This window comes from Dreissena polymorpha, chromosome 4 (assembly GCF_020536995.1).
Source record: "Dreissena polymorpha isolate Duluth1 chromosome 4, UMN_Dpol_1.0, whole genome shotgun sequence".
Taxonomy (NCBI): domain Eukaryota; kingdom Metazoa; phylum Mollusca; class Bivalvia; order Myida; family Dreissenidae; genus Dreissena; species Dreissena polymorpha.
In genome coordinates, this window is record NC_068358.1 from 132,299,764 (window position 1) to 132,318,816 (window position 19,053).

The 19,053-nt window shown below is 41.5% G+C and overlaps 1 protein-coding gene across 1 annotated transcript; it reads left to right on the forward strand.

Annotated features, from left to right (window-relative positions):
• Positions 1–1,843: 1,843 nt before the first annotated feature.
• Positions 1,844–18,315, forward strand: LOC127878794 (uncharacterized). The gene is made up of 4 exons (XM_052425323.1): positions 1,844–1,864; positions 1,900–3,241; positions 4,309–8,134; positions 12,733–18,315. Exons 1-3 carry the CDS (start codon positions 1,844–1,846, stop codon positions 4,332–4,334), a joined length of 1,389 nt encoding a protein of 462 aa, XP_052281283.1. The 3' UTR covers positions 4,335–8,134; positions 12,733–18,315.
• Positions 18,316–19,053: the final 738 nt, after the last annotated feature.

Genomic DNA, 19,053 nt, shown 5'->3' on the forward strand with positions numbered 1-19,053 from the left:
AACCTGTGTATAACTTTGTCAGAAAATCTGTCCCATGGAGAATTTGAAATCTCAGCTGCGTTAGAGAATGCTTCCTGTCCGATGAAAAACATGGCCAGCATTCGGCGCAGTTTTCCTTATATGGCGTAATTAATACGTTGTGAACACTCTTTAAGTCATATTTTAATCCAATCTTCATGAAACCTGGTCAGAACATTTTTATTGCGGCTGAGTTCGAAAGTGGTTCCGGTTCGTTGAAGAACATGGTCGCCAGAGAACGGGACGGGTTTCCTTATATGGCTAAAGTGAAACCTTATTAACACTCTATAACTCAAATGTACGATCCATTCTTCATGAAACTTGGTCAGAATACTTGTTCTAATGCTATCTTAATTGAGTTGGAAAATGGTTCCGGTTTCTATAAAAACATGTCCGCCAGAGGGTGGTGCAGTTTTCCGTATATGGTTACAGTAAAACCTTGTTTACACTCTAGACGTCACATTTTTCAGTTCAATCTTCATGAAACTTGGTAAGAAAATTTGTTCCTATTAATACTGGGTTGAATTCAAAAATGGTTCCGGTCCGTTGGAAATCGTGGACTCTAGGGGTGGGGTAGTTTTCCATATTTGACTTCATAAAAACCTTGTTTACACTCTAGAAGTCATTTGTTTAGCCCAATATTTACGAAACTTTGTCTGAACATTTGTTTAAATGATATTTGGGCGTTGTTCAAAAATGGTTCCTGGCCGTTGGAAACCATGGTCGCTAGGGGGGGGGGGGAGGGATGCAGTTTTCCATATACGGCTATAGTCATACCTTTAAACTCTCTTGCATTTACTATCCAATCTTCGCGAAACTTGATCTTGTAATTTGTTCTAATGATATGTATGCTGAATTTCAAAAACGGTTCCGGTACATTGAAAAACATGGCCGCCACTGGAACAGTGTCAACGCACGAATTGGCTTATTGATAAACCCATGAAACGTAGTCAGAGCATTTCTCACAATCAAATCTCGACTGAGTTTCGAACTGGGTCATGTGAGCTAAAAGGTTACTGGGTAAAATAAAAAAAAACATGTTTACACAATTGAGGTCATTTTCTTAGTCTAATCTTCACGAACCTCGGTAAAAAAACATTTGTTCTTTAGATATATCAGCCGAGTTTAAACTTAAAAATGGACTAAGAAATTAAAAATTTAATATTTATGTTTCATAAAGTTATTCGATTATTTTGATTTCTACCTTGTCAGAAAAGTTAAGTTTTGTATGGTCTCAGGTTCGCGTCATGGCCCTCTTGTTTAGTTTCAGTTTACGTTTGCCATGGTTAACAGTGATGCACGAGCTACACGGACCTCATCGGGACCTACCACCCCTCGCAGTTGTGTGAGAACTACTGCTGCTTGGACATCAATCCACCAACTTAAAGGTCTGCTGTGACGACCCGTCACGACAAGTTCCATCCTCGCAAAGGGACCAAGGCTCAGGCACAAAGAGCTGGATAGATGAACACGTGTAAGGAACGCGCACTTTTTGTTTCATAAACATGCGTTTTTCTTTTAGCTCCAAGTTTGATCAGTTTTTGTAAGTTCGACATCCTACCAGAACATTTAATATGTTTTGAGATTGGTTATGGAAAAGTTTCTTCGGCATTATGCATTAATCTCATTTTCTTCATATACACAAGTTGTTAATATGTACTAGCATATTTTTAATACATAAAGGTTTACTTCCTTCCAATACAAACCCGTTGCTAAAATATTTTTCGTACATTTTTCTCACGGATATTTTCAAAACAAAATCTGCACATCAACACATGTTATATAAAGATGAAAAATAAATAGTATATATGTACTAAGTACATAAATGCTACAGAGAGAAAACAACGTTTTAAGACATTTTAGCTGGGTGCCGATTGTTAGCTGCCTTCTCCTTGTCGGTCTAATCCTACTGTGTTGCTTGTGTTGTTGTGGTTGCTGTGCCTGCTGTTGGAGAGGACGTACCGCGCGGTGTTGCTTGTGCTGTTGTGGTTGCTGTGCCTGCTGTTGGAGAGGACGTACCGCGCGGTGTTGCTTGTGCTGTTTGTCGTTGCTGTGCCTGCTGTTGGAGAGGACGTACCGCGCGGTGTTGCTTGTGCTGTTGTGGTTGCTGTGCCTGCTGTTGGAGAGGACGTACCGCGCGGTGTTGCTTGTGCTGTTGTGGTTGCTGTGCCTGCTGTTGGAGAGGACGTACCGCGCGGTGTTGCTTGTGCTGTTGTGGTTGCTGTGCCTGCTGTTGGAGAGGACGTGCCGCGCGGTGTTGCTTGTGCTGTTGTCGTTGCTGTGCCTGCTGTTGGAGAGGACGTGCCGCGCGGTGTTGCTTGTGCTGTTGTGGTTGCTGTGCCTGCTGTTGGAGAGGACGTGCCGCGCGGTGTTGCTTGTGCTGTTGTGGTTGCTGTGCCTGCTGTTGGAGAGGACGTGCCGCGCGGTGTTGCTTGTGCTGTTGTGGTTGCTGTGCCTGCTGTTGGAGAGGACGTGCCGCGCGGTGTTGCTTGTGCTGTTGTGGTTGCTGTGCCTGCTGTTGGAGAGGACGTGCCGCGCGGTGTTGCTTGTGCTGTTGTGGTTGCTGTGCCTGCTGTTGGAGAGGACGTACCGCGCGGTGTTGCTTGTGCTGTTGTGGTTGCTGTGCCTGCTGTTGGAGAGGACGTACCGCGCGGTGTTGCTTGTGCTGTTGTGGTTGCTGTGCCTGCTGTTGGAGAGGACGTGCCGCGCGGTGTTGCTTGTGCTGTTGTCGTTGCTGTGCCTGCTGTTGGAGTGGACGTGCCGCGCGGTGTTGCTTGTGCTGTTGTGGTTGCTGTGCCTGCTGTTGGAGAGGACGTGCCGCGCGGTGTTGCTTGTGCTGTTGTGGTTGCTGTGCCTGCTGTTGGAGAGGACGTGCCGCGCGGTGTTGCTTGTGCTGTTGTGGTTGCTGTGCCTGCTGTTGGAGAGGACGTGCCGCGCGGTGTTGCTTGTGCTGTTGTGGTTGCTGTGCCTGCTGTTGGAGAGGACGTGCCGCGCGGTGTTGCTTGTGCTGTTGTGGTTGCTGTGCCTGCTGTTGGAGAGGACGTGCCGCGCGGTGTTGCTTGTGCTGTTGTGGTTGCTGTGCCTGCTGTTGGAGAGGACGTACCGCGCGGTGTTGCTTGTGCTGTTGTGGTTGCTGTGCCTGCTGTTGGAGAGGGACGTGCCGCGCGGTGTTGCTGGTGCTGTTGTGGTTGCTGTGCCTGCTGTTGGAGAGGACGTACCGCGCGTGAGTTATAGAGAAGAAATACACATCTAAAGAATATCAATGTTTAACTGTTAGGTAGTAAATATTACATAACTATGTTATCTCGATAGGTTTTGTCCTACATGTTCTTTGCGAGATGTATTTGTACGCAGTCGCGTAATCACAGTGCAATACATAACATGCACTGTTCCATTTATTTTATTACCCATAAGAGCGTCGTTGCCACTCTGTCATGATGAGGCATTTTCCTCGGCTTAAAATAACTGATACAATAATTCACATCATAAAATACCGCCGACTTATGTCAGAAAATGTTATTTTGTTGTCGCATAGCCTTATCGTTAGAAAAAATCTGCACATCTAGTTTATTTGGACTACCTTGTGTTAAAACATGACCTAAGTCACTAGATGAATATATGTTGATGTTTAAAAAAAATCGGTTAGGGAGTGGGATGGCATGAATTGTCACCCTTTAGACTGCCTAATCATAAGTTTGGCAACACCAATGCCTTACGATTAAAAACAAATAAAACATATAATATTAAAAAGTTGGCATTTTTACATTTTCACAAAAATAATCCTTTATGAAAACACCCACGTAAAAAATAACTTATACCTTTTAGTATATAATAAACAATTTCATTATTACCTCATTTTGACTTTCTGTATATATACTGAGGAAACTACAAACTGATACAACTCGTTTTAAATATTTATGAAACAGCCGACAGACACTAGTATACTTAACATTCTTAGACTGAGTGTGTTATACATGGGTTAAAGTGTGATGACGGTATTGAGTATTCAAAGGAAGTGATCTCATTTTAATCATGCAGGTTATAAATCACTTATTCTCGATTACATGCGTTCCACCAGAGTTCACTGCATGAAGTGTAGACACTGAATAATAATGAGCAATTTTCATATTGGTTGTAACATCGCAGATGTGGTTTTAATTCAAGCAAATCATTCTTTTTAATTTATTTTATTGTTTTCAATGCATGTCCAAAGAGTTCGGATTCTTGCATTTTCTCTGTAGGTTATTCAGAAAACCAATATGCTTGCAGCGTATAACTGCTGTTTTTCAGAATACAACCAGTATACAGCCATATAACCAGTTATCCGGATGATGCCTGGGGAGCGACTTCTCTGCAGTGCGAACACACAACCTGTTTCTGGCACAATACTACTTTTAACCCAAATTTTGTCTAGCATTGAAAAAAAAGAGAAATAAATAAGTAACATATAATAAAAGTAATCTTTGGTGAACGCCTTATATGGGTAGTTGTGTAAACATAATGATTTTTTTATATCCTTTGAACATATTGGACATATACAAGTACTCTATTGTGTATTGTTTTGATAAACTGCTTTTTCATAGTTGTACTTTTGAAATATAAAACTAATATCACCCAAAAAAATTATTCTTGCTCTGGAAAAAGTGCCATAATGCATGTGAGTAAAGTATTGTCGCAGATTAGTCTGTCCAGTCAGCAGGACGACATGTGAGTAAAGTGTTGTCCCAGATTAGTCTGTTCAGTCAGCAGGACGACATGTGAGTAAAGTGTTGTCGCAGATTAGTCTGTTCAGTCAGCATGACGACATGTGAGTAAAGTGTTGTCGCAGATTAGTCTGTTCAGTCAACAGGACGACATGAGAGTAAAGTGTTGTCCCAGAATAGTCTGTTCAGTCAGCAGGACGACATGTGAGTAAAGTGTTGTCCCAGATAAGTCTGTTCAGTCAGCAGGACGACATGTGAGTAAAGTGTTGTCCCAGATTAGTCTGTTCAGTCAACAGGACGACATGTGAGTAAAGTGTTGTCCCTGATTAGTCTGTTCAGTCAGCAGGACGACATGAGAGTAAAGTGTTGTCCCATATAAGTCTGTTCAGTCAGCAGGACGACATGAGAGTAAAGTGTTGTCCCATATAAGTCTGTTCAGTCAGCAGGACGACATGAGAGTAAAGTGTTGTCCCAGATAAGCCTGTTCAGTCAGCAGGACGACATGTGAGTAAAGTGTTGTCACAGATAAGCCTGTTCAGTCAGCAGGGCGACATGTGATTAAAGTTTTGTTCCAGAATAGTCTGTTCAGTCAGCAGGACGACATGTGAGTAAAGTGTTGTCGCTGATTAGTCTGTTCAGTCAGCATGACGACATGTGAGTAAAGTGTTGTCCCAGATTAGTCTGTCCAGTTAGCAGGACGACATGTGAGTAAAGTGTTGTCCCATATTAGTCTGTTCAGTCAGCAGGACGACATGTGAGTAAAGTGTTGTCCTAGATTAGTCTGTTTAGTCAGCATGACGACATGTGAGTTAAGTGTTGTCCCAGATTAGTCTGTTCAGTCAGCATGACGACATGTGAGTAAAGTGTTGTCCCAAATTAGTCTGTTTAGTCAGCAGGACGACATGTGAGTAAAGTGTTGTCCCAGATAAGTCTGTTCAGTCAGCAGGACGACATGTGAGTAAAGTGTTGTCCCAGATTAGTCTGTTCAGTCAGCAGGACGACATGTGAGTAAAGTGTTGTCACAGATTAGTCTGTTCAGTCAGCAGGACGACATGTGAGTAAAGAGTTGTCCCAGATTAGTCTGTCCAGTCAGCAGGACGACATGTGAGTAAAGTGTTGTCCTAGATTAGTCTGTTCAGTCAGCAGGACGACATGTGAGTAAAGTGTTGTACCAGATTAGTCTGTTCAGTCAGCAGGACGACATGTGAGTAATGTGTTGTCCCAGATTAGTCTGTTCAGTCAGCAGGACAACATTTGAGTAAAGTGTTGTCCCAGATTAGTCTGTTCAGTCAGCAGGACGACATGTGAGTAAAGTGTTGTCCCAGATTAGTCTGTTTAGTCAGCAGGACGACATGTGAGTAAAGTGTTGTCCCAGATTAGTCTGTTCAGTCATCATGACGTCATGTTAGTAAAGTGTTGTCCCAGATTAGTCTGTTCAGTCAGCAGGACGACATGTGAGTAAAGTGTTGTCCCAGATTAGTATGTTCAGTCAGCAGGACGACATGTGAGTAAAGTGTTGTCCCAGATTAGTCTGTTCAGTCAGCATGACGACATGTGAGTAAAGTGTTGTCCCAGAATAGTCTGTTTAGTCAGCAGGACGACATGTGAGACAAGTGTTGTCACAGATTAGTCTGTTCAGTCAGCAGGACGACATGTGAGTAAAGTGTTGTCCCAGATTAGTCTTTTCAGTCAGCAGGACGAAATGTGAGTAAAGTGTTGTCCTAGATTAGTCTGTTCAGTCAGCAGGACGACATGTGAGTAAAGTGTTGTCCTAGATTAGTCTGTTCAGTCAGCAGGACGACATGAGAGTAAAGTGTTGTACTAGATTAGGCTGTTCAGTCAGCAGGACGACATGTGAGTAAAGTGTTGTCCCAGATTAGTCTGTCCAGTCAGCAGGACGACATCTGAGTAAAGTGCTGTCCCAGATTAGTCTGTTCAGTCAGCAGGACGACATGTGAGTAAAGTGTTGTCCTAAATTAGTCTGTTCAGTGAGCAGGACAACATGTGAGTAAAGTGTTGGCCCAGATTAGTCTGTCCAGTCAGCAGGACGACATGTGAGTAAAGTGTTGTCCGAGATTAGTCTGTTCAGTCAGCAGGACGACATGTGAGTAAAGTGTTGTTCCAGAATAGTCTGTTGAGTCAGCAGGACGACATGAGAGTAAAGTGTTGTCCAAGATTAATCTATCCAGTCAGCAGGACGACATGTGAGTAAAGTGTTGTCCCAGATTAGTCTGTTCAGTCAGCAGTACGACATGTGAGTAAAGTGTTGTCACAGATTAGTCTGTCCAGTCAGCGGGACGATATGTGAGTAAAGTGTTGTCCCAGATTAGTCTGTTCAGTCAGCAGGACGACATGTAAGTAAAGTGTTGTTCCAGATTAGTCTGTTCAGTTAGCAGGACGACATGTGAGTAAAGTGTTGTCCCAGATTAGTCTGTTCAGTCAGCGGGACGACATGTGAGTAAAGTGTTGTCCCAGATTAGTCTGTCCATTCAGCAGGACGACATGTGAGTAAAGTGTTGTCCTAGATTAGTCTGTTCAGTCAGCAGGACGACATGTGAGTAAAGTGTTGTCCTAGATTAGTCTGTTCAGTCAGCAGGACGACATGTGAGAAAAGTGTTGTCCCAGATAAGCCTGTTCAGTCAGCAGGACGACATGTGAGTAAAGTGTTGTCCCAGATTAGTCTGTCCAGTCAGCAGGACGACATGTGAGTAAAGTGCTGTCCCAGATTAGTCTGTTCAGTCAGCAGGACGACATGTGAGTAATATGTTGTCCCAGATTAGTCTGTTCAGTCAGAAGGACAACATGTGAGTAAAGTGTTGTCCCAGATTAGTCTGTCCAGTCAGAAGGACGACATGTGAGTAAAGTGTTGTCCCAGATTAGTCTGTTCAGTCAGCAGGACGACATGTGAGTAAAGTGTTGTTCCAGAATAGTCTGTTCAGTCAGCATGACGAAGTAAGAGTAAAGTGTTGTCAAAAATTAGTCAATCCAGTCAGCAGGACGACATGTGAGTAAAGTGTTGTCCCAGATTAGTCTGTTCAGTCAGCAGTACGACATGTGAGTAAAGTGTTGTCACAGATTAGTCTGTCCAGTCAGCGAGACGATATGTGAGTAAAGTGTTGTCCCAGATTAGTCTGTTCAGTCAGCAGGACGACATGTGAGTAAAGTTTTGTTCCAGAATAGTCTGTTCAGTCAGCAGGACGACATGTGAGTAAAGTGTTGTCCCAGATTAGACTGTCCAGTCAGCGGGACGACATGAGAGTAAAGTGTTGTTCCAGATTAGTCTATCCAGTCAGCAGGACGACATGTGAGTAACGTGTTGTCCCAGATAAGTCTGTTCAGTCAGCAGGACGACATGTGAGTAAAGTGTTGTCCAAGATTAGTCTGTTCAATCAGCAGGACGACATGTGAGTAAAGTGTTCTCCCAGATTAGTCTGTCCAGTCAGCAGGACGACATGTGAGTAAAGTGTTGTCCCAGATTAGTCCGTTCAGTCAGCAGGATGACATGTGAGTAAAGTGTTGTCCCAGATTAGTCTGTTCAGTCAGCAGGACGACATGTGAGTAAAGTGTTGTTCCAGATTAATCTGTTCAGTCAGCAGGACGACATGTGAGTAAAGTGTTTTCCGAGATTAGTCTGTTCAGTCAACAGGACGACATGTGTGTAAAGTGTTGTCCCAGATTAGTCTGTTCAGTCAGCGGGACGACATGTGAGTAAAGTGTTGTCCCAGTTTAGTCTGTTCAGTCAGCAGGACGACATGTGAGTAAAGTGTTGTCCTAGATTAGTCTGTTCAGTCGACAGGACGACATGTGAGTAAAGTGTTGTCCCATATTAATCTGTTCAGTCAGCACGACGACATGTGAGTAAAGTGTTGTCCCAGATTAGTCTGTTTAGTCAGCAGGATGACATGTGAGTAAAGTGTTGTCCCAGATTAGTCTGTCCAGTCAGCGGGACGACATGTGAGTAAAGTGTTGTCCCAGATTAGTCTATTCAGTCAGCAGGACGACATGTGAGTAAAGTTTTGTCCTAGATTAGTCTGTTCAGTCAGCAGGACGACATGTGAGTAAAGTGTTGTCCCAGATTAGTCTGTTCAGTCAGCAGGACGACATGTGAGTAAAGTGTTGTTCCAGAATAGTGTGTTCAGTCAGCATGACGACGTGAGAGTAAAGTGTTGTCCAAGATTAGTCTATCCAGTCAGCAGGACGACATGTGAGTAAAGTGTTGTCCCAGATAAGTCTGTTCAGTCAACAGTACGACATGTGAGTAAAGTGTTGTCACAGATTAGTCTGTCCAGTCAGCGGGACGATATGTGAGTAAAGTGTTGTCCCAGATTAGTCTATCCAGTCAGCAGGACGACATGTGAGTAAAGTGTTGTCCCAGATTAGTCGGTTCAGTCAGCAGGACGACATGTGAGTAAAGTGTTGTCCCAGATTAGTCTGTTCAGACAGCAGGACGACATGTGAGTAAAGTGTTCTCCCAGATTAGTCTGTCCAGTCAGCAGGACGATATGTGAGTAAAGTGTTGTCTCAGATTAGTCTGTTCAGTCAGCAGGATGACATGTGAGTAAAGTGTTGTCCCAGATTAGTCTGTTCAGTCAGCAGGACGACATGTGAGTAAAGTGTTGTCCCAGATTACTCTGTTCAGTCAGCAGGACGACATGTGAGAAAAGTGTTGTCCCAGATTAGTCTATTCAGTCAGCAGGACGACATGTGAGTAAAGTGTTGTCCCAGATTAGTCTGTTCAGTCAGCAGGACGACATGTGAGTAAAGTGTTGTCCCAGATAAGCCTGTTCAGTCAGCAGGACGACATGTGAGTTAAGTGTTGTCTCAGATTAGTCTGTTCAATCAGCAGGACGACATGTGGGTAAGTGTTGTCCCAGATTAGTCTGTTCAGTCAGCAGGACGACATGTGAGTAAAGTGTTGTCCCAGATTAATCTGTTCAGTCAGCAGTACGACATGTGAGTAAAGTGTTGTCCCAGATTAGTCTGTCCAGTCAGCAGGACGACATGTGAGTAAAGTGTTGTTCTAGATTAGTCTGTTCAGTCAGCAGGACGACATGAGAGTAAAGTGTTGTCCTAGATTAGGCTGTTCAGTCAGCAGGACGACATGTGAGTAAAGTGTTGTCCCAGATTAGTCTGTCCAGTCAGCAGGACGACATCTGAGTAAAGTGCTGTCCCAGATTAGTCTGTTCAGTCAGCAGGACGACATGTGAGTAAAGTGTTGTCCTAAATTAGTCTGTTCAGTCAGCAGGACAACATGTGAGTAAAGTGTTGGCCCAGATTAGTCTGTCCAGTCAGCAGGACGACATGTGAGTAAAGTGTTGTCCCAGATTAGTCTATTCAGTCAGCGGGACGACATGTGAGTAAAGTGTTGTCCCAGATTAGTCTGTCCATTCAGCAGGACGACATGTGAGTAAAGTGTTGTCCTAGATTAGTCTGTTCAGTCAGCAGGACGACATGTGAGTAAAGTGTTGTCCTAGATTAGTCTGTTCAGTCAGCAGGACGACATGTGAGAAAAGTGTTGTCCCAGATAAGCCTGTTCAGTCAGCAGGACGACATGTGAGTTAAGTGTTGTCCCAGATTAGTCTGTCCAGTCAGCAGGACGACATGTGAGTAAAGTGCTGTCCCAGATTAGTCTGTTCAGTCAGCAGGACGACATGTGAGTAATGTGTTGTTCCAGAATAGTCTGTTCAGTCAGCATGACGAAGTAAGAGTAAAGTGTTGTCAAAAATTAGTCAATCCAGTCAGCAGGACGACATGTGAGTAAAGTGTTGTCCTAGATTAGTCTATTCAGTCAGCAGGACGACATGTGAGTAAAGTTTTGTCCTAGATTAGTCTGTTCAGTCAGCAGGACGACATGTGAGTAAAGTGTTGTCCCAGATTAGTCTGTTCAGTCAGCAGGACGACATGTGAGTAAAGTGTTGTTCCAGAATAGTGTGTTCAGTCAGCATGACGACGTGAGAGTAAAGTGTTGTCCAAGATTAGTCTATCCAGTCAGCAGGACGACATGTGAGTAAAGTGTTGTCCCAGATAAGTCTGTTCAGTCAACAGTACGACATGTGAGTAAAGTGTTGTCACAGATTAGTCTGTCCAGTCAGCGGGACGATATGTGAGTAAAGTGTTGTCCCAGATTAGTCTATCCAGTCAGCAGGACGACATGTGAGTAAAGTGTTGTCCCAGATTAGTCGGTTCAGTCAGCAGGACGACATGTGAGTAAAGTGTTGTCCCAGATTAGTCTGTTCAGACAGCAGGACGACATGTGAGTAAAGTGTTCTCCCAGATTAGTCTGTCCAGTCAGCAGGACGACATGTGAGTAAAGTGTTGTCTCAGATTAGTCTGTTCAGTCAGCAGGATGACATGTGAGTAAAGTGTTGTCCCAGATTAGTCTGTTCAGTCAGCAGGACGACATGTGAGTAAAGTGTTGTCCCAGATTACTCTGTTCAGTCAGCAGGACGACATGTGAGAAAAGTGTTGTCCCAGATTAGTCTATTCAGTCAGCAGGACGACATGTGAGTAAAGTGTTGTCCCAGATTAGTCTGTTCAGTCAGCAGGACGACATGTGAGTAAAGTGTTGTCCCAGATAAGCCTGTTCAGTCAGCAGGACGACATGTGAGTTAAGTGTTGTCTCAGATTAGTCTGTTCAATCAGCAGGACGACATGTGGGTAAGTGTTGTCCCAGATTAGTCTGTTCAGTCAGCAGGACGACATGTGAGTAAAGTGTTGTCCCAGATTAATCTGTTCAGTCAGCAGGACGACATGTGAGTAAAGTGTTGTCCCAGATTAGTCTGTTCAGTCAGCAGGACGACATGTGAGTAAAGTGTTGTTCCAGAATAGTCTGTTCAGTCAGCATGACGAAGTGAGAGTAAAGTGTTGTCCAAGATTAGTCTATCCAGTCAGCAGGACGACATGTGAGTAAAGTGTTGTCCCAGATTAGTCTGTTCAGTCAGTAGTACGACATGTGAGTAAAATGTTGTCACATATTAGTCTGTCCAGTCAGCGAGACGATATGTGAGTAAAGTGTTGTCCCAGATTAGTCTGTTCAGTCAGCAGGACGACATGTGAGTAAAGTGTTGTTCCAGAATAGTCTGTTCAGTCAGCGGGACGACATGTGAGTAAAGTGTTGTTCCAGATTAGTCTATCAAGTCAGCAGGACGACATGTGAGTAAAGTGTTGTTCCAGATTAGTCTATCCAGTCAGCAGGACGACATGTGAGTAAAGTGTTGTTCCAGATTAGTCTATCCATTCAGCAGGACGACATGTGAGTAAAGTGTTGTTCCAGATAAGTCTTTCCAGTCAGCAGGACGACATGTGAGTAAAGTGTTGTCCCAGATAAGTCTGTTCAGTCAGCAGGACGACATGTGAGTAAAGTGTTGTCCCAGATTAGTCTGTTCAGTCAGCAGTACGACATGTGAGTAAAGTGTTGTCACAGATTAGTCTGTCCAGTCAGCGGGACGATATGTGAGTAAAGTGTTGTCCCAGATTAGTCTATCCAGTCAGCAGGACGACATGTGAGTAAAGTGTTGTCCCAGATTAGTCTGTTCAGTCAGCAGGACGACATGTGAGTAAAGTGTTGTCCCAGATTAGTCTGTTCAGTCAGCAGGACGACATGTGAGTAAAGTGTTCTCCCAGATTAGTCTGTCCAGTCAGCAGGACGACATGTGAGTAAAGTGTTGTCCCAGATTAGTCTGTTCAGTCAGCAGGATGACATGTGAGTAAAGTGTTGTCCCAGATTAGTCTGTCCAGTCAGCAGGACGACATGTGAGTAAAGTGTTGTCCCAGATAAGTCTGTTCAGTCAACAGTACGACATGTGAGTAAAGTGTTGTCACAGATTAGTCTGTCCAGTCAGCGGGACGATATGTGAGTAAAGTGTTGTCCCAGATTAGTCTATCCAGTCAGCAGGACGACATGTGAGTAAAGTGTTGTCCCAGATTAGTCGGTTCAGTCAGCAGGACGACATGTGAGTTAAGTGTTGTCTCAGATTAGTCTGTTCAATCAGCAGGACGACATGTGGGTAAGTGTTGTCCCAGATTAGTCTGTTCAGTCAGCAGGACGACATGTGAGTAAAGTGTTGTCCCAGATAAGTCTGTTTAGTCAACAGGACGACATGTGAGTAAAGTGTTGTCCCAGATTAGTCTGTTCAGTCAGCAGGACGACATGTGAGTAAAGTGTTGTCCCAGATTAGTCTGTCCAGTCAGCAGGACGACATGTGAGTAAAGTGTTGTCCTAGATTAGTCTGTTCAGTCAGCAGGACGACATGTGAGTAAAGTGTTGTCCCAGATTAGTCTGTTCAGTCAGCAGGACGGCATGTGAGTAAAGTGTTGTCCCAGATAAGCCTGTTCAGTCAGCAGGACGACATGTGAGTAAAGTGTTGTCCCAGATTAGTCTGTCCAGTCAGCAGGATGACATGTGAGTAAAGTGCTGTCCCAGATTAGTCTGTTCAGTCAGCAGGTGGACATGTGAGTAAAGTGTTGTCCCAGATTAGTCTGTTCAGTCAGCAGTACAAAATGTGAGTAAAGTGTTGTCCCAGATTAGTCTGTCCAGTTAGCAGGACGACATGTGCGTAAAGTGTTGTCCCTGATTAGTCTGTTCAGTCAGCAGGACGACATGCGAGTAAAGTGTTGTTCCAGAATAGTCTGTTCAGTCAGCATGACGAAGTGAGAGTAAAGTGTTGTCCAAGATTAGTCTATCCAGTCAGCAGGACGACATGTGAGTAAAGTGTTGTCCCAGATTAGTCTGTTCAGTCAGTAGTACGACATGTGAGTAAAATGTTGTCACAGATTAGTCTGTCCAGTCAGCGAGACGATATGTGAGTAAAGTGTTGTCCCAGATTAGTCTGTTCAGTCAGCAGGACGACATGTGAGTAAAGTGTTGTTCCAGAATAGTCTGTTCAGTCAGCGGGACGACATGTGAGTAAAGTGTTGTTCCAGATTAGTCTATCCAGTCAGCAGGACGACATGTGAGTAAAGTGTTGTTCCAGATTAGTCTATCCAGTCAGCAGGACGACATGTGAGTAAAGTGTTGTCCCAGATAAGTCTGTTCAGTCAGCAGGACGACATTTGAGTAAAGTGTTGTCCAAGATTAGTCTGTTCAGTGAGCAGGACGACATGTGAGTAAAGTGTTCTCCCAGATTAGTCTGTCCAGTCAGCAGGACGACATATGAGTAAAGTGTTGTCACAGATTAGTCTGTTCAGTCAGCAGGATGACATGTGAGTAAAGTGTTGTCCCAGATTAGTATGTTCAGTCAGCAGGACGACATGTGAGTGAAGTGTTTTCCCAGATTAGTCTGTTCAGTCAACAGGACGACATGTGAGTAAAGTGTTGTCCCAGATTAGTCTGTTCAGTCAGCGGGACGACATGTGAGTAAAGTGTTGTCCTAGATTAGTCTGTTCAGTCAGCAGGACGACATGTGAGTAAAGTGTTGTCCTAGATTAGTCTGTTCAGTCGACAGGACGACATGTGAGTAAAGTGTTGTCCCAGATTAGTCTGTTCAGTCAGCAGGACGACATGTGAGTAAAGTATTGTCCCAGATTAGTCTGTTCAGTCAGCAGGACGACATGTGAGTAAAGTGTTGTCCCAGATTAGTCTGTTCAGTCAGCAGGACGACATGTGAGTAAAGTGTTGTCACATATTAGTTTGTTCAGTCAGCAGGACGACATGTGAGTAAAGTGTTGTCCCAGATTAGTCTGTTCAGTCAGCAGGACGACATGTGAGTAAAGTGTTGGCACAGATTAGTCTGTTCAGTCAGCAGGACGACATGTGAGTAAAGTGGTGTCCCAGATTATTATGTTCAGTCAGCAGGACGACATGTGAGTAAAGTGTTGTCCCAGATTAGTCTGTTCAGTCAGAAGGATAACATGTGAGTAAAGTGTTGTCCCAGATTAGTCTGTTCAGTCAGCAGGACGACATGTAAGTAAAGTGTTGTCCCAGATTAGTCTGTTCAGTCAGCAGGACGACATGTGAGTAAAGTGTTGTCACAGATTAGTCTGTTCAGTTAGCAGGACGACATGTGAGTAAAGTGTTTTCCCAGATTAGTATGTTCAGTCAGCAGGACGACATGTGAGTAAAGTGTTGTCCCAAATTAGTCTGTTCAGTCAGCAGGACGACATGTGAGTAAAGTGTTGTCCCAGATTAGTCTGTTCAATCAGCAGGACGACATGTGAGTAAAGTGTTGTCACAGATTAGTCTGTTCAGTCAGCAGGACGACATGTGAGTAAAGTGTTGTCCCAGATTAGTCTGTTCAGTCAGCAGGACGACATGTGAGTATAGTGCTGTCCCAGATTAGTCTGTTCAGTCAGCAGGACGACATGTGAGTAAAGTGTTGTCCCAGATTAGTCTGTTCAGTCAGCAGGACGACATGTGAGTAAAGTGTTGTCCCAGATTAGTCTGTTCAGTCATCAGGACAACATTTATCACCAAACAGGATTTTTGCTAAGAAGAGACTTCCATAAAACGTTTAATACCCTTGAAGCGATTGTCGTCCCTGATTAGCCTATGCGGACTTCACAGGCTAACATGGGGCGACACTTTACGCACATGCATTAAGCCCCGTTTTACAGAGCAAGGCTCAAATGTAAGTGTAAAGATCTCTGTACAGTAATAATACAGGTTGCTAGGTGTATTGTGGATTTTGAAAACGTTTTATTGCTTTGTTGTTTGTAATGATCTGAAATTATTGTATTCTTTCAACCTGGAATTACTACAAGTGTATGCAGGCTGTCATCGTATATCATTTAAGCCGCTTCAAGCAAAAAAAACGGTAATGTGCCATATGCTGCCAGCGTAGTTCCAGACCAGACAGCGCATTTGCAAAGTCTGGTCAGGAATTACCCCTGTTGGTTATAAAGTCAGGGAAGATTTCGCTGTCGCTTTAGCAGACAGGGTATCATTCTGGTCTAGATTTTTATGTCTTTAAAAATGTATATATATTCCAGTATTGTATCTAGGTAAAGTACTACTCCGCTCTGTAATACACATTCATGTAATTCCATTACAATGTAGCAAAACACTCTGTAGTTTCATGTTTTATTTTTCAGATCGTTTTAGTATTATGTCTTACTTATATTTTGCTTTTGTTCTAGTGTATATACATTCTTTGAGTTTTTAAAGTATCACTATTGTAAAACATCAAATTTCATGTTTAATTTTGCAGGTCCTTTTAGTATTAATGTCTTACTTATATTTTGCTTTTGTTCTAGTGTATATACATTCTTTGAGTTTTCAAAGTATCACTATTGTAAAACATAAAATTTCATGTTTAATTTTGCAGGTCATTTTAGTATTATATCTTACTTATATTTTGCTTTGTACCAGGGTATGTTCAATCTTTGAGTTTGCGTAGTTTGAATATTGTAATAGTTAAGAAAATCTGATGTTAATAATTTTATTTATATAATTCTATAATAATCAAACCAAATTATGGTATGTGGTGTTATTGATAACAATTTCCGTTTAGCAAAGGCTCTGTCTTTAACATACGATTAGTAGTACGTTTGCTGAGTTTAAATATTTTGTTAGAAAACGTTTAACTAGTTGTTAAACTTGAGCTTTTATACTCATTGTAATGATATTTGAATAATATTTATGACACCAATAAAATATTTCAACAGATAACAAACACATTGCGGGATTTGTGGGTTATATATACCTTTGATCTTTTTAAATAACAAGGTCAAGGTTGTGATAGTTGAACATGGTACTGCGTGCGCGTATGGATTTATGATTAAAGAATGTATGGATTCAGCTAAAGATTGGTTGGGGGGGGGGGGGCATGTCCCATCTTTTTAAAATGTGTCTCAGCATATGTTCGTGTCATTTTTCTTGTAAATACAGAACACTAAACAGGTTTTTTATTTACTATTGACAATTTTATCGAGTTTCATCCAATATTAAATAATATTTACCATCCGACAATTGTTTACGTATTTTCCAATCTTCATTTGTTTTAATCTGGCAAAATCCCGACCTAAGTATTTAAACTATTGAGATAACATAACTGTGTATTCAGTGCTCCTCAGTCAAGAAAAAGTCCAAAGCTTTGGTGCTTACCTACTTATTATCGATTTAACCCTAACCGCATTAAAGTTCATTCATACTTTTTGACGCTGTACTATTTTAAGACTTGTTTCAAAACCAAGAAGTGGACTTGTATGTGTATTTTTTTTGTATTTTGCGTATAATAAAGAGTACCCAGTATTTTTTTTATGCGTATTTAAAAAATGCAATACTAAATACCCTTTTTTCGTTAGATGTATGCCTCTTTTTTTTCTTATTTTTTACAAAGAATGACAGTCAAAATATTATTTTTATTATTTGGATAGCAGCTCACAATTGTGATTTTGTTTGGAATTCTCTTAAACCTTTTCAAGCTGTCTTGATTTAAACGTTGATATTATGTCTACTCCGATGTAATCGGACTTAGTGATTTCTTTTTAGAAACCTGTATGTTATAAGTAATACATACCTTAATAAAGCGACGCATCATTGTACGTGTTTCTTTAAAATATCCAAATAAGTGGCAGCATAATTTTAAGTTGACCTCATGTTAAAAAAGCATTTATGTATGTTTTGTTTTACTCATGTGTGGGCTTGAAAATAAACCGTCAATAAAAGGGCAATGGCTTAATGTAGTTATAAACGTGTTCCAGTCGATTTCGCACATATGCAAGTCTTTTGCTTTTATTTGATAAAGTAATGTAAAACCAAATGTTGTATTTTGTAATTTAAAAAAAAGTTTCAATATGTTTTCTATTGAGTTTTACGTATTTAATTGTCACTCAGTACAATCCTTTTTTGTATTTATCCTTTCTATATAAGAATATGCTTGGTACGAATTGAATTCACAATATTTTTTAATGTAGATTCCAATTAATGGATATACCACATAGTTGCTATTTAAGCGATTTCAATTCGGGCTAATATCCGTATAATTTCATAAAGGGCTTTCTAGTAAATGTTTGCTGGGTTGACGCAATAATGTACAAACAGAGAAAAACAGCATGCAATAATTGTTCTAAAAACGAAGTTTGATATCTGGATTGCGAATACTATGCTTTCTTCAAGTGTACCAAATACAATGAAATACAATTAAATTACCTTTAAAGCTGGTATTCTTCATGCGATGCACCGCTAAATTTGTATAACTTAATGAGCTCTAATGATGAAACTATTTTTAAAAAGTTAAGTATATATGTGTATCATCTATTGAAAAGTATCAATAACTAAAATCAACTTTTGATTTCTTAACACATCTGTTTTTTGTGTTGTTTTTGTTTGATGCCAATCTAAACAATACCCCGTCATTGGTGTATTTATCTTACGACTGAATATATTTCCATGCACCCCGATGCCAGATTGTATCTTTGTCTGTTCAATATTGGTAATAGAGAGAATTTGCCAACTGAGTTTCTTATTGTTTATATTTTCAATGTTTACATAATTTAGTCTATTGATATATAATACATGTATAATATTTATTTGGTATTTATTAATATTTTTACTTTGATAACTTTATAATTTATCTTGCTATGCGACAACACTCAGGTTGATCGAATTAACAGGCACTGATAAAAACGTGTTTGAAATAAAGGCTAATGAGAACAACTCGAATTTTTCGATAAAACCCCATGTCCACGAAATAAGAACTATGTTAACATGCTAAAACATTTCGCGAAATGCGCAACGTCTTCGTCAATTGTTAAGAAACATTTGTGGCATTTTAAGTCGATTGAATGCACCAATAAAATGCTGAAATTTACATAAGAAATCTGAAAAGCGATATTCTGTATGGTAACCATCACATTTTTGTGGCATACGGTAAACAGTTTTATCACAATTTTGTAATCGACATCGCTCGAGAGCTAGGTTGTTTTGGTTGGTTAAGAGGTACAGCATAGTAAAATGCATGTATAATGCACTTGATTGGAACACAAATTATGTTGCGCATTCATTGAGAAATCAAAGTACTGACAGTACTGGTGTGACGATGCTTTTGAAGAGGATGGATATTAAAGCATCAATTTAAGTTTATCTACATCACAACAATTGTGTATGCGGGTACGAAAAAAATTGGTTACGAAAAAAGTATGCCAAAAAATAATTTGGGTACGAAACAAAATTTGGGTACGACAAAAATTGCGAAAAAAATAATTTGGGAACGAAAAAAAAATTGGTTACGAAAAAAAAATTGGGTACGAAAAAACATTGGGTACGAAAAAACATTGGGTACAACAAGTTTGGGCACGGAAAAAAATTTGGGGTACGGGGAAGTAGTACCCGTGGGGAACTTGACCCACAATCGCACATTCTCGGCCCTTTCCGTCAAACATCGGATAAGGACCT

Excerpts from the sequence above, each read along its gene's own strand:
- LOC127878794 (XM_052425323.1), top strand. The coding sequence starts at position 1,844 with ATGCTACAGAGAGAAAACAAC. Across the intron at positions 1,865-1,899 it reads TGCTACAGAGAGAAAACAAC|CTGCCTTCTCCTTGTCGGTC; the intron begins GTTTTAAGACAT and ends GCCGATTGTTAG. Across the intron at positions 3,242-4,308 it reads TTGGAGAGGACGTACCGCGC|AATACAACCAGTATACAGCC; the intron begins GTGAGTTATAGA and ends GCTGTTTTTCAG.